The 15,542-nt window shown below is 46.7% G+C and overlaps 1 protein-coding gene across 1 annotated transcript; it reads right to left on the bottom strand.

Moving 5' to 3' along the window:
- Nucleotides 1-8,957: 8,957 nt before the first annotated feature.
- mcl1b (MCL1 apoptosis regulator, BCL2 family member b) lies at nt 8,958-14,795 on the bottom strand. The gene is made up of 3 exons (XM_066721379.1): nt 14,159-14,795; nt 10,218-10,468; nt 8,958-9,759 (listed from the first exon to the last, which is right to left on the bottom strand). Exons 1-3 carry the CDS (start codon nt 14,685-14,687, stop codon nt 9,643-9,645), a joined length of 897 nt encoding a protein of 298 aa, XP_066577476.1. The 5' UTR covers nt 14,688-14,795; the 3' UTR covers nt 8,958-9,642.
- Between the last annotated feature and the right edge of the window lie 747 nt (nt 14,796-15,542).

The following is a 15,542-nucleotide window of genomic DNA, read 5'->3' as shown; positions in this document are numbered from 1 at the left end:
GTTGAAGCTCTGGCTACATGTGGGGGTCCCTTCCGCTTCATTAATCCTACCAGACACTGTTTTTTTGTTTTGTAGACTGAAACGAGCAAAAACAATTGCCAAAATGGTCTGTTTTTGTGTCGTATGGACAAAAACATCTGGGTTGCATCACTTCCAAAAAGCAGGGGTTTTCTACACAAGCCCACTAGCCCAACGAATAATTGGAGGGGTGAGTTTGGTAGGCAGCACTGTTTTTGTTTGCAACAGTATGCTTCAGGAACATAACGGTGAAGAAATGGCAAGCAAAAAAAAGCAAGGATGGCTGTTGAAAGTGCAGGGGTGTGGTGGGAGGGGGGGGAGTGTGAAAATACCAGGCAGAGTTAGGCTCAGTTACAGCACTGCACTGCTATTCGGTGTTTGAGGCGAAGGGTCGGTGACGTCAGAACCGGTTTCGAGGAACTAGTACTCTATCTCCAGATCGCCAGCCTCCAGCGAACGTGCAATAAACAACGTATAACACGTTAGAGTAAAAATAATAAACTTGAGCTGCGGGCAGAGCTGTCAGTTCAAGCTGAAGTGTCCGTTTCCTTCCTACAGGCCCGCCAGAAAGCAAACCTCACACTTGTGTGCAGGGAAGCGGTGTGGGGGGGGAAACGAAAGCATCTGTCTCCGTCTCGAGTTTTCGGGGCTTCAATGTAGCAGCGTTTTTGCCCACCCAGTCAGATTTCCATCTGCGCGTTCTATCAGTGCCGGACTCGTGTGCGCTGCGGCTTTCCTGTCTTGCGCAACGTCGACGACGGCACATTTTATTTGCGGCGAGTTTGGCCGCCCGTACGAGTCTCCGCGCCTGCGATGATGCGATGCGCAAACCACATTTTCTGTTCAGGTCTTTGACTCCAATCCGGCGCCCAATCCAAAGCGTCGGATTCGTGTGACGTGGCGTAGTGGCTATATCTGACTCCGCTCTATGACCCCTACGGTGAGGGGGGGGCAAGACATCTTTCCGTAAATAGAAAATTGAGTTCCATTAACTAATGAAGAGCTCAGCTGGGATGAGAAACCCTGTAACGTTGGGCTGAACCATTATCACAAGGTGTTACATAAAGATTCATGAAGTTGTGTAATGGACTCCTTTGATGTAATGTTGAGATTAATGTTGTGCTGTCTCTGTCACTCTGGCCAAGGAGTGTATGTTCCTAACACGAATCCCAAGAACACAACCTGAGTCTTGTAGAGCTACAGTAAATAAATATCTCCACCGTCTTCAGGTACTTATTGCCTTTACCCGGTTGTAATGACCTTTTATACGGCTCTCGAGGCGTCCAAACTGGCGGAACTGGACTGGCATTTCCAGTGTCCATTCTGATGTCCTGCCAAGCCTTTCCTTTGTTTCCCACGCTGGTTTGTTTACCCCATCACAGGCTGGTAAACAGACGCTAGTTCCTTCTGAGAGAACAGGACGTTCTGTCTCCGTGCCGCTGCGTAGTTTCGGCTTGGCGATACGGCACTCTCCAGTACGCAGACTCCCCGTACCAGGTCAGGATTGCCAAGCGGTGTCGGAGACATGCCACTAACCTGGAGATCTAGCTACTCGTTAACTGGCATGTGCTGGATCTCTATATTTATTATTATATAATTATTATTATAAAACACAGAGAAAAGGGAGCATTCTGGGTATTCTTCACTCTATGGGCCTCGACCACACTCAGTCCCCAGCCTGCACTTCCAACACAAAAGGGTTTACCGCCCGCCTGCTCTAACCAGCTCGAACGAGTCCCGGCCGACTGCAGGCTATTCTTACATTCCTCGCAATGCGATCTGCCCAGGATGTGAAACAGCTTGCACAGAGTTCCCACTCCTGCCAGTAAGTGATGTCACTCCGGAAGTCTGCAGACATTCCTCAGTTAGGAATAGAGGACTTGTTTTGCCTTCTTTCTTTTTCATCTCCTTTCTTGAGGGGGAAGGGGAGTCACTGAAATGAAAGGGTAGAAAATGAAGAGTGCCCTTGTACTGAGATAAGGAACCCTCTAACGGCACACAGGCTCAGTGGTCCCTTCCTATGCGGTGGTGTGTTGGGGAATGCTTCCTTTTGTGCTTGGTGGTTTATCAGCTGTATTTCCAGTTTTTACGTTTTACTTTATTTATTAGGAGCACAGAGGCCCTGAAGTGCAAAATGCAAGCAGAATTTTTTTTTGTGCATTTGTGTTTTTTCTATTCCCATTTGTGTTTTTCATTCTGCATTTGTGTTTTTTTCCTTTTGCGAATTTCTTTTCTTTTTGCATTTTCCTTCTTTTTTTTGGTGTTTTTCAGGGCCACTGCAGCATAGGGATCTGCCCCCAGGTCCACCCTTTCTTTCTCTTGTTCCCTTCGAGTACAGCGTCACTAATGGTGTCCACCCTTTGGAAGATTTGCCACAGTCTGTTTTGAGCTCTTGAACAAACAGCACTATTATTATTATTATTATTATTATTATTTGTATTTCTTGGCAGACACCCTTATCCAGGGTGACTTACAACATAAGTGCAATACAAAGTGCAAGAATACAGTTCAGTACAAGGCCTCAAACATTACAAATTCAAATTTACATTAAACAAAGCAATTCAAAGTATAAAACATTTTACAACTTCCAATTTACACAGGTAAGTACAGTAAGTGAGGTCATACATCTTGGACAGTAAAAGCTAAGTGCAAAGGGGAAATCAATCAATAATACAAGTATTAGTAACGCAAGAAGCATGGTAAAAATGCTGTGAAGTGCTATCTTACGGGGATTAAAACGACTAATATTACAAGTACTGTGTGAATACACTATGATTTGCCCTTTGACAATTTGAGGAGCTTCACTGGAAGCGCAAAGTAATTAACAGTCCATTCTCTAGCTGTTCGATTGTTGTTGTTGCTGTTTGAAATCTGTGACATCCCACTCTGGTCCTTGGAAAGCCACCAATCTTGTTAGTCTTACAGGGTCACCCCTAAATCACCATTTTCTATAGCCTGGGAAACACGTGTTGGTCATGAATCAGTGATATAAGCCACCTGTTTCAGTTCAGGGGCATCTGGCATCTGGGGGGCTGTGAAGGGTGACTCAAAAAACTACAGAATTCGCCAGAGCATCTGCTGCAGAGATCAGGATGAAACTGCCTGTATAATAGTTAGCCTTTTGGGGGGCAGAATTAGAGACACTTGCCCACAACAAGCCAACAGATCTAAACAGAGAGAGAGAAAACATGAAAAGGAAAGGTCTTTGCCACATGTTTTGCTGGAGCATTCACAGCCACTCTGGGAAGATCTTCTAAAAGGGCACAGGCTGGCAGGTCTATGACCGATAATAACACAATCGCCCCCCATCTTCCCGGCGTCTGAATGCCTGCATCACTTTCCCACAATCCCGCTGGTGATGTGTCTGTGCAGCCCTGTCTTATACTGTTGCCATTGTGTCCCAGTAATAGCTAGTGTACTGTCTGAGGTATGTCAACCTCCCCAGTCATTATAGTCGTTTCTCATTTTAGTTCTCTCCCCAAAAGTAGACTTGTTTTCGTTCAGCCCTCCCGAAAAAGCACTGCCCAATGTCAAAACAAAACCGTAAGTACGGATTTACAGGCCCAGTCATACCGAAAAATACTTTAATGCGTTTTAATTACTTCCTCGTTATCTCGGTATGCTTTCAAACCCACAATTGACTCCTTTATGCCACTGGAATGGGAATTTCCCATACTGCATTTGTACTTCTTCTTACTTCCTTCAGCTCGACGCTGATGTTGTAACGTGTCACTCTGCCTTTTGGTAAACTCACGGATTGCTTTACTTGCTTTAAAGTAAGGTCTGAGTAGGTGATTTCTGCAGACCATAGCCCATGCTGTGTATATCATAGTGTTATATACAGACGGGGGACACATTTAAGGAAAAACCTGAATGAATGAATGGAGGAACATAACGAATGCAGATGCCTCCAAACAGGTGTACTGCATGATACAATTAAGCAATTAACATCCTGTCATGCTCTGTGGCATGTATACAAATGCTGACCGGCCCAGTTGACCTCGATTTTGGATCAAGATGGCAAGAGGAAAGGATCTCAGTGACTTTGAAAGAGGGGCCATTCTCGTGTTCTGGACAAGCGGGCGAGTGCATGTGTGGGACACCAAGAGAACAGGACAGGCCTGACTGCTGGACCCCTACAGTGAGGGGGTCCGGAGGCTCTGTTATGCTGTGGGGGGCATTATCCTGGCATGGTTTGGGTCCGCTTGTCCCCTTAGAGGGAAGGGTCACTGCAAATCATGACAGAGTTATTCTGAGTGATCACCTTTATCCTATGGTGACACATTTCTCTCCTGATGGGAGTGGTCTCTTCCAGGATGACAATGCACATCCACAGGGCACGAGGGTCACTGAATGGTGTGATGAAGATGACAATGATGTGAATCATATACTGTGGCCTTCACAGTCACCAGATCTCAACCCAATTGAACACCTGTGGGAGATTCTGGAGCGACGTGTCAGACAGCGCTCTCCACCACCATCATCAAAACCCCAAATGAGGGAATATCTTTAGGAAGAATGGTGTTCATCCCTCCAGTAGAGTCCAGACACTCATAGAATCTGTGCCAAGAGCATTGAAACTGGTCTGGCGGCTCGTGGTGCCCAACACCTCACTGAGACACTTTATGTTGGTATTTCCTTTAATGTGTCACCGTCTGTATATATATGCTTATCTGTAGGGCACTCATTCTTCAGTGATAGGAATCTAAGCCGAAGCGAAGGTGGAAGTTTGCCCATGCACAATACAGGATTGGAGTGAGGGTGTTTACTTTCCAAGAAATTATGTAAATACCAATATTTGTTTTTCAATTTGGATTTCGAAGCACCCTTTGTTGCAAAGCACTTGACCAGCCCGGTTCGTGCCTAGTTTCCAAACACGTGCAGTTAAAAAGGTGCCAATCTAGTCATAGATCCTGTGGCTTATGGCGAAGAGAGATGTTTGGGCTTATTTTCAGTCGTTGTTTACATTTTAAACCCGTTTGGAGGCTCGAGTTTGGAGCCGTTGCACTTTTGCACACTTTACCCAGACGCTCTCGTCTCGGTAGTGTCAAACGGGGTGGGGGCGGAGGGGGAGCAGAAACGACACCGTCAGCCGTGCACAAACCGCACGCACTCCACATGAAAAGGCTGTTTGCAGCGTGGGGCCCACATATATTCTGTGCTCCGCTTTCATAGAGGAAGCCTGGGATCGCATTGCACCCTACATTTGCATCAAGCGATTTGCATAAGCAGAGATGAAGGAGATTGCAGGGCAGGAACTCTCGAAATAGACCCCCACAATACACCCATGCACATGTGTTTGTGTGTGTGTGTGTTTGTTGGTGTGGCTGAATGTGCGACTCGCTACCACCGACAGCAATGCAATCACTCGGAGATCTATTACATTTTTAGGCCTGTTGTGAAGCCCATCTTCCAAAATAAACCGCCACCCCCCACCCCCCACCCCCCCACATCGCAAAAGCAAGCTGTCTAGCCTCGTATAGTGTGCTTGCTCTGCAAAGGGAAGTGGGGTTTGACACCTTGCCAAAAACAGAAGCCGAGACGAGAGACTCTGCAAAGCCCTCTCTTTGCTTCCCCGCCGTCAGAGCTCCGAAATAAACCCTGACCCTGTGTGACCGAGGTCTGCAGCGAGATGTGTGTCGGGTTCGGGTTGGAGATGGTGCTAGAGTCTGCCAGGGGCCGCTTGGCAACAGCGTGCAGGAGTACGAACCAATCCAGGAGCTGCGTTCGCCCAACCTGGGTGCTGTCTGGTGTCGGGGGCAAAAAGTGTGAGCCGAAGAGTTGCCAACATTCTGTGACAATCGTAGTTTATTCTTTGCTCATCCTCCTCAAATTCTTTTGGCCCTCAAATGATGACCCCCTTAGTTCAGCTAATGTTTGCGAGCGACGTATCTGTGCGAATCCTCCAATCAGAGTGTGGGATTTGTGGGACTTGGGGGCTCCACAATGCATCTACCCCTCCAACCGGTGGACAAGTCGGGGCTGTAGGGCAGTCTGGGGTTGGCAGCGGGGGAAAATGGTGGTCCCACGCGTGTGTCAAATGTCTTGTGTTCGGCCGAATTCAAACCCCGCGGTTCAATTCCAGTTTGTCGTTTTTTTCTCGTTTCTAATGCAACCGATCGAATCAATGACAATTCAGTCCAATGTTACCCAAGCTCAACCAGGTGCTAGCCTTAATCAGCGGACATCAGAATACTGCGCGACCATAAAATGCCTCCCCCAGCCCCATATCCTTACTAATCTGGCTTTGCAAGCCGAGCCAAGCAGAGCACAAGCAAGGAAACGAGACACAACAGACATCGGCCAAACACCTTGACTGACCCCCAGCGAAGCCAGAGCGGACTGGCACACACAAGACCAACCCCCTCTTCTCAGACCGAGCAGCATGCATGCACCCCAGCCAGGCGCCGACCGAAAGCTTAGTTCAGTGCGCTGCTTTTTTTGCTGACTTTTTTTTTTTTTCTTGCAGGGCCCTCGGTAAAAAAAGCAAACGAGAAAGAGGAAGTCGGAGTTCTCGGTTCAATTAAGGTTATTCCCCCCCTGCCTCCCCCCAGCTGTACAGCTATACAGTAGCAGTACAGTAGCTTGGTGAGACGAGATGCTTGTTTTATTGCTGATGTTTGTTTTGCATTTGTTTGTTTGTGTTGGTTTTTCTGCACGCCGGTTTCCATCGATGAGCAGGAGCGTAAAACAAAACAAAAAAAGGAACATCAAGCAAAGAAACAACTAGTTTCTAGTCAGGAAGTCCCTGCCCTTGAGCACCAGAGGGTCAAGTCCAAAGTCTTGCTTATAAGTGACAACTCTAAGGCGCCTTTAAATAAGGTGCCTCTGTCTTGTCCACGGACCTCATTGGTCAGCTACGGTCCCAGCTCGGCCAATCCGATCTCAGAATGCTGCTCGGTGTGACCTTTTTCCTTCCTTTTGAAGCAGAGTACTCAGCCCCTAGACTTAGAAATGAACTCTCAATCTAGACAGGAGGCTGCAAATATATGAGTTTTAAAGCTCTGGCTGGATACATAATACACTACGACATTTTTGCAGTACTTGATTGATTGATCTGGTTGGATAGGAGTCCATTCGGGTCTTCTGTTGTTTCTGTATCGCGTTCCTTCCTGTGTCCACGCCAGTCTCCCTACAGCATCGGTCTCCAAGGATACCATATGAAAGAAAGGCTGACCGATTCGTCCAGCTCAGTCGCTCAGAGACCATATCAGTTCAAGATCAGGGTACGGCGTAGTGTTTCTCTTCGGCACACCCTGCCGTGACCTCGCTGTGCCCATCTAAACGCATTACTAAGAAGTCTCTCCAGTCGTGACAGGCAGCTAAAAACTCTGTGCGGAAAAGCTGTTTCTGCAGAGCATTTCCAACTTTATTTTCATTGATTTGATTGCCTCTGCAGAACGGGTTTTGAAACGGGGCCCAGAGGCAGCCCGATTTGTTTGCACTCTCCGAGGAGGAAGTTATTTTGCACCTATGCAAACACAAAAAAAGGCCAAACCCAGTTGGTCTCTTTCCCTTGCCATTCTCCTCTGCTTTTTTTTTTTTTTTTTTGCATACAAGCCTGAGGAAGCATGAATGGGCCCAGAGCTCTTTCAAGGGAAGATCAAACCTAACCTGTAGCCAGCAGATAGTTTGTTTTGAATGTATTGGTCTTGGCCTAAGCGATGGGGTACTTGATTACACAACGCACTCAAACAGCTTTTAATAAAGCAATAAGAAAAATCTCTTTTCAGTTTGTCTTCAAGCACAAACATGTTTTTTTAAATGTATAAATATGTATACAGCTGCTCCCTGGATGTAACACTTACGTTGATCCACAATGACTGCATTCGTCCGTTTTAATTCCATCCCTCCTTCAGCGCAGCGGCAACCCGGGTTATCATTTAGCTGACCACAGTGACTGCATTTCCAGTACACCAACTGAATATTATTTAAATATTCCATCTTCCCTTTTTGGCGACATCACAGTGATTTTTGCTTAAATGCAAATTCAAGTGATTTTTCTCTTCTTTTTAGGACTAGTTTTATTTGCCGTCTAGCACATTGGTTCCCAGCCCTGGTCCTGCAGAACCCTCTAGCCTGCTGGTTTTTGTTCCAACCAAGCTCTCAATTTCTTAATTGAACCCTTAATTGAATTAACAATCTGCTTACATTTGACTTTTTAATTTGTGTAATAAAAGATTTGGTTCTTTAATAAGTTCTTTATACATTTCTATACTTAAGTTAAACCCCCTACTGTTTAAAATCAAAAGGCCCCGATTTAGGAAATTAAGAGTTCAATTAAGTAATTGAGAGCTCGGTTGGAACAAAAACCAGCAAGTTTGGGGATGCTCCAGGACCAGGGTTGACATCCTCTGCTCTAGCAGTTGCTGGGCAGTGACATGAATCCTGCCAGCTGTGCCAATACCTTCTTGTCATGCATACTGGTTTGGGAGAGGGTGAAGTTGTGTGTGAGTGTAGCTCTTTACTACACTCCTGCATAGAAGTCACAGTGCCACTTGTAGTACATTGCATGAACTAGAGCTGGGGAGGCTAACCCTGGTCCTGGAGAGACACAGGGCCTAGAGGTTTTTGTTCTATCCAGTTTGTCAATTGCTTAATTGAATCAATTGTGGGTGTAAATTAGACAATGTCCCCGTGTTCAAGGCATCCATTGATTGGTAATTTAGCGAGACCTAGAAAACCTGCAGGACTGCCACCCTGAATTGGTGATGGACGAGGAGGAGAGAGTGGGTCTTGGCCGAGACGCTGGGGCCAAGGAAAGCGCGTCGGTTCAAATGATTCCACAGTCAAACCTTTGCACAAGAACTAGCAGAGTCCATTGTGAAAACACATGGAAATTAGAGGGTTTATTTGCCGAGCTAATTTGCAATTTAAAAGGCCAGCAGGGGGGTGTGGGCAGCCTGCAGATGTGCATTAAATATTTACAATGACAACAATTCTTCTAATAAACATTTAATACAAAAATAATCTTTACATATAATCTATACAATAAGTTAAAAAACAAAAAATTAAGACAGTCAAGCAACACTCCCAACGCAGCTTGCACGTCATTCTCCGCTCCTTCTCAGAGTTCGGGCTCCATTGGGGCCGGATCTTCAATACTGGCGGCTTGGTGTTACATTCACTCTAAGGTCCTCTATAGCTGCAAAGAGTTCACGATCTAAATGTACAGGTTCCTTTTATCAAAAGTGAGAATCTTTCGCCTCAAACTGTAGTGATAAAGAAAAAAAAAAAAAAAAAAAGAAACCGACTAAAAACTGTAAATCAGGAAGCAAAACAAAACCTAAGAAGTCCTGGATTGGCAAACTCAAAGCCACACCATCCAAAACACGCAAAAGAAAAAAAAAAAAAACAACAAAGCCCTCACACTGTTCTCTCTGATCAGCACAATCTTTTGTTAGCGGTTGTCCCCCTCCAAAAAAAATAAAAATTAAATTTCGGGGGGACATGCGTTGAAACCGCTAGCGACAGGGATAGGTTGGCCGTCGTGGGAGGAGCACCGTTGCCCGCCTCTCCTGCTCAGATGAAGCTCTGTGGCAGTTTTCATCGGCGCAGAAGAGGACGGGAATTTCGTTGGAGAAAATAAAATAAAAACACAGCGTCCCTGGCTCGGACTTCCTTTCATCTGATCAAGTAGGCCAGGCTGGCGCCAATTCCCGCCACACCGGCGAAGGCCATCAAAGCTGTTCGGATGGTGGACTCGGGGTCCTCCACGTGGAAGAACTCTACGAAACCCTCCTGTGGGGGGGGACAAAAAGAGAAAGACCTTTAGTACAATAATATGATCATGAGAACAAGGAGGATGATTATGACAAAGACTGCTGGTTTGGCTCTCCCACTCATAAATGCGTTCCTCGGCCGTGCTTGGCAAGATGGCCTAAGGGTAGGCATCGGCCAAGGGTGAGATTGCCACCACGGGAGCCTGCAAAGGTGGTCTCTGGCATGCCGGTGTCAGTAACCGCCTGATAAAGACCCTCTGAATTATGCAGACGGCTCCCATGCCAACTCGACAATTTTAGCAGCAGGGAAGGCAGCCAGGTTTCCAAAACAGAGGCTAGGGTTACAAGCTGCGGACAGATCCGGCTTCTCGGAAGCCATTTACCAGCGGCACTTGGGTGTCTAGAATCTCCCAAGAAGCCAAAAGAGCCCTCGCACACTACGATGCATTTCGTTTATATACGAAAACTAGTACGTACCCACGACTTGTTGTTGAGCAGCCACTCGCGCTGGTCCGCAAGCAGGTAGGACGAGATCTCTTCAGCCACCGCCTCCACACACTGCTCCCGGCCGTCGGCCTGCAGGTGCTTGGACACCACCGCCCCGAAGGCGATCAAACTGGCAATGCGGCCCCAGTTGGTCTTGCCATCGCTGAATATGTTGGTGGCCACGACTCTCATGAAGCTCATGTCCTCTCCTTTCTGGTTCAACTCCACCTTTGCAATCATCCCTGCATGAGAGAGAGAGAGAGAGAGAGAGAGAGAGAGAGAGAGAGAGAGAGAGAGAGAGAGAGAAATGGTCATTCGGTGCTCTGGCTTTTGGAGTACAAAATGCAGTGTGGAGTTCAGTCAAAATGTGTTCATCAGCTCCATAAAATGATTGGCTGTAAAGGGTTGATCACATTCCCACACCCTTAAGACCGCAGGAGCAAGAATCCAAAGGTCTCGTCTAGCTTGGCAGTGACGGGACGACCTTTGAGCTGTGAGGTTGTCACGATAGGACATAAAACCTGCAGGTCTGGTTGACTGCACTGCATTGTGGGAGGAGGGGCTTGGCTATGGTTTCCACCAATAGGATCCAAATCTGGCCAGGTGACACATCAGGATTTAAGACCTAATCACCTTGTGACTTCCTTTATCTGCACTTCCTTGATCAGCTGACCAACCCAGTAAAACACACACACTAAAACCAATTCAAGCTTGTTTGTTTGTCCTGGAACAGGTCTAGGAGAAGCAATCATGCCATTGACAAAGCTTTCGATTCATGACTGTTGCCCTCACACAATTAAGAGATGGCACAAGACTGATATGGGCCAAGAATCAGAGATATTTACCATGGGTGAATCCTACCAACTAGTCAAACGGCTTGAAACGGTAATAAAACTTGATCAAATCAGCAGGCGAATTTCAGTTTGAAATCAAACCGAATTCGGGGCAAAAGGTTCAAGGGTTTTCCCCGATTTAAACCATTTCAGATCCACGCAGGCTTGACCCAGGCCAACTAGACAACACCAACACCCGAATGATGAGTAAACCTTGTGAGGTGAGGAAGAGGAATCCACCCAGAACAGCCTGGGTCTGGTGCCTTTTCCACAACTCTCTCTATGAAGGGATGGGAATTGTTTTGCAGGCAGGAATGCAGTGTTGTGTTTGGAGAAGCAACAGCACAACATTGCACACCCATGAAAGCTCGCTGCAAGCAATCCAAGCCAACACAAGCCAATCCAATGCATGCAAACCGGTTGCTCTAGCTGCAGGCTGCAAGGACGATTAAGGACTTGCAGAGCCGTGCTCAGGCAGCAGTGTGAAAGAGTGGCTTTCAAAACGCAACACATTGCTAGGGACTGATAAGGGGAAGAGCAACTGCGTCCTGGCCATTTCCGAGAATGCTGCCGAGAGGGGGCCGGGTTGCAGTTTCTCAGAACTGCATCCTGTGGTTCAGGAGGTTAACGCATCCACACAGCCTCAGAGCGACAATTAGCACTGTGTCCGATTCACAGAGCCCGAGGATGCTTATGCACACCGCGATGGTGCGGATTCGGACCCCGGCCGAGTTCTAGAGAAATGGCACAGATGGCAAGACAACAGCTCCAGGGGGCAAAGTGTAGCTTACGAGATCAAAGACGCTCTTGTTAGCGACTGTAGGGGGTGGAAGCAGTGCGTAGGCGGCCGAAGCTCAGAGGTATCAGGTATTTTAATGGCAGTAGGTGTCTGGAATCCTACGCCTCCAGTGCGTTGAACCCTTTACACTCACCACCACACAAACACCACAAGGCGATCATGCATATAATGACTAACAATGATTGCTCAAACAGTGAACAGGAATAAAACTATACACTTCCTAAACCTTTTACTCCAGAGACTCAATACTCAAGCAAAAACCTAAATGATCACACGTATACAAGAGTTTATTTTTACTTGTGCAAGACTGCGGTTTCAGGTTTGGCAAAGACGCCTGAGAATCGAGAAGTGGCTCCACGGGTTCTCCGGTGTGCAACGGGGCAAATCTGAGTCAGACACGGAGGCAGGATTGGATTACTCCACCTTGGAAACCGACCCAGTGTGGGATTACTCAATCCCACAACGGCTATTGTACATTAGGGTTTCTGTGGGATTGATTCAAGGCCGAGTGAGTCACAATCACATAGCTCAGATTCCTGCATTACCCAAATTAGACCTTGAATGAGGCCCCTGATCATACATTAACCCCTTAAAAGGCTCAGATGTGGCGGTTTTGGTCTTCTATGAAGAATATTCTCGCTTCTAAGAAGGAGGAGGTGAAGTGACACCCGAGTCTAATGACGTCAAAAAAAGCCCATATCAGCAGACTTTCAACACTGATCTAGATATCGATGAGGCATGCTTGTGTAATCAAAAGAACAAAATCCCCATTGATGCACATCTTTCAACAACTGCATGCACAAAGGGGTTTGTCGATTTTATTTTTTGGTCTATCCCAGCTACTTTAAGCATCAGAATCCAAATACACCCACTGGATCATTGTGCATGAATGCAATGAATAAAACTAGTGTATTTTGGGTTGCTCTCCACCAGTGACAGATTCGCATCTTTGCACGACCTCTGGGGGGAACTGCAACCTGAATCTTCACAAATGCAAGATCTGGGAATAATGCAACAGAGCAAAACACAGCGATCAAGAGCAACAAGTGCATGACATGCAAGCCAGAACGCCTCGGTTTCTGGAATGGGCACACCCGTTTCAGCGCTGGGCGACATCAATGACATCTTTTGTTATATTCTCTCCATTGTTCCCTTTCAAAAGCAAACAATGTTTTGGCCCGAGGAATGAACCAGTAGGGCCATTCAACACATACCAAAAAACGGCCACACAGGGCTTAACAAACCCAGGAGATCAGAAACCCTGCCTTCTTTTCAGAGGATACATTTTATTTTTTGGCTGACAGGTCTCTACCACAGCTGGACAGTTTGCTCCAGAAGGTTCGGGGCAATTCTGCAGCAATGCAAACCAGAGAGATCCAGGAACACACTAATCCCAGGTCCCAGTGATTCGCACCCCAGCTCTATTTGTATACAGCAGATCCACTTTGATCCTCCAGTCAAACAGGTTTGCCCCCATTTAGACTGGGTGGGATATGTACATATAAACAAAGCCCTTTTCCATGTGCACTTTACTGCTACTACAATTGGTGCAAAGGTGGCAGATCTGGGAGCCCATCTGCGCTGCGGAACAGGGCGACCCTCGCTTTTCTCACACAAAGCCCCGGATGTGACGCGCTTCCTTTGTGTGCATTACAGGGCGACCCCCACGTTGTTGCCCCCCCACTAGAATTGCCCTCTCAGTCCATTTCCCGAAAGGCCATCTGACCACACACCATCAGGAAAATCATCTAATCACTCCTCTCATCTCATCGCCTCCGCCAGCAGAGCAGCTCAACGCGGAAACTCCTATTCGAGGAAATAAAATACGGCATCAACACGTCATGGAAAAGAACCGAACCGCACTAAACACACAACACCTATTCATCTGCATGGGATCGTTTTTATGATTAATAAGAGAAATAGCAAACCATTCTCTAAAAAACAGTTAAAATGGCTACTGTACCACCAAGTCATTACACTAACACAATCCATGTGTGTGTGTGAGTATAATCTGTGTGTATAATCTAAATATAGGCCTACATTATAATCTGTTGTGTGTATATTATATACATGCACATTATATAGGCTAGCCTATACACACATACACACACACCTGTACACATGTACAACACTTTTTTATTATTTTATTTTTCTAATCCATGTACAATATATACGAATAGATCGGTGGATACGCACGCAAAAGCGTTTTGTAATATGTGAAGAAAAAGTTAGGCCCAAATGCAAAGCCCCGACCTCTAGTTTATACCAGCGCCGCACAAGGAACACCGACATCGACTTACCGTTATACGCATACTGATGCTTCTCGATCACCGACTCCACCACCCGCGTAAGGGTGGCTAAAGCCTTGTTCCTGCCCCGTCCACAGCTGCGAGATAGTCCACAGTACATCCCCAAAAACCCGTGAATAAGTTCCCGTGTCTCCCGGTCCAGCTGCCCTGAGGACTCCGCGGTGAAGCCGTTCATATTCCCGCAGTCTGTGGTCGGCGTGTCGGGCGAGGAGGGCAGCGAGCCGTCGTCGTTGCTGCTCTCCGGGAAGCGCGTCTCCAAAGCCAGGCCTTTGAACGCCTTGCGGGGCTGCTTGGAGACCCGGGCGGCGACGGCGGCATCCACCTCGTCCACCCAGTTATCCAGCTCCTCCTCGGCGGGGTTTGGGGGCCTCAGCATCGGCGTCTCCACCGCCCCGGTCGGCGTCTCCAGCGAGTGCGCCCTGTATCCGTCCGGGGTGCCTCCATTTTGCGCGCTGGGGTAGCACAAATGCACCACCAGGTTGGCCGACGAGCGCTTAAAGGTTGAGGAGAGAGGATCCATCTTGTCTGGTACGGTGCTGGCTGTGGGTGCGAGAAAGTAAATGGTGCTAAATGCCTGTGTGCGGTAACTTATGCTGCTGTGACCCGTCTCTAAAGCGCTCTTTCCCCCAGTCAGGGCTTTATATGCGATCCGCCCATTCCCTCCGTCATCGCATTAGCGGAAGTGAGGAGTGCACTATAAATTGAAATATTTATACCACAACACATCCCCAGTCCACATTAATTATGATCACGCCTTGTCTAATCTCTATTATACTGTATTTTTTACATGGCTTTCATGGAAATTCCAATTAATTCCCAAATACCTGGAAGTTTCAAATTTTCAGAAAAGGGGCCCCCTGCTTAGGTTGTATACTTATCATCATCATTTCCAATATTGAAATCATTCCATGCTTTGCAATAAACACACATATCTGTGAGTGTGTATTATCACTATATATATGCACTCTATTTATAGTTAACACATTCAAATCACATGGGGACTTTAATTCGCATTGGTCTGTTCTGTTTGGCTTTTTAACACAATGTATACTGTTTTTTAGTATGGTTTAAATGGCTTGTGAAATCCATTTTATTCCAATATACCACCTTGCTAATATTCCTCAGCAAGGCCCCCCAAAGTGACTGAATCCCTTCAAAAAACATATATTGAGTCGCCTTCATATTTCTTGAAAAGTAGATTTTGTGAGAAAACACACTCTGTTGAGATGCAACTACAACAACAAGTATTTAAGTGTATAGCTCTCCGTTTGATGTATCAGTAGCATATTGATATGAAATAAATGAATAAAACGTCCAGTCTGAGCAGATGTGTCTTGAGTAACAATTACCCAAGACACATCTGTTCAGACTGTAC

Source organism: Amia ocellicauda, chromosome 14 (assembly GCF_036373705.1).
Source record: "Amia ocellicauda isolate fAmiCal2 chromosome 14, fAmiCal2.hap1, whole genome shotgun sequence".
NCBI lineage: Eukaryota > Metazoa > Chordata > Actinopteri > Amiiformes > Amiidae > Amia > Amia ocellicauda.
Note: the sequence above shows the minus strand (reverse complement) of the source record. Positions and strands in the feature narration are given on the sequence as shown.

What these genes read in the sequence shown, in the direction of transcription:
- mcl1b (XM_066721379.1), bottom strand. Translation starts at nt 14,687, where the DNA reads ATGGATCCTCTCTCCTCAACCTTTAAGCGCTCGTCGGCCAACCTGGTG. An exon ending in GCATCAGTATGCGTATAACG is followed by an intron (nt 10,469 to 14,158) that starts GTAAGTCGATGT and finishes TCTCTCATGCAG; the next exon opens with GGATGATTGCAAAGGTGGAG. An exon ending in TGCTCAACAACAAGTCGTGG is followed by an intron (nt 9,760 to 10,217) that starts GTACGTACTAGT and finishes CCCCCCCCACAG; the next exon opens with GAGGGTTTCGTAGAGTTCTT.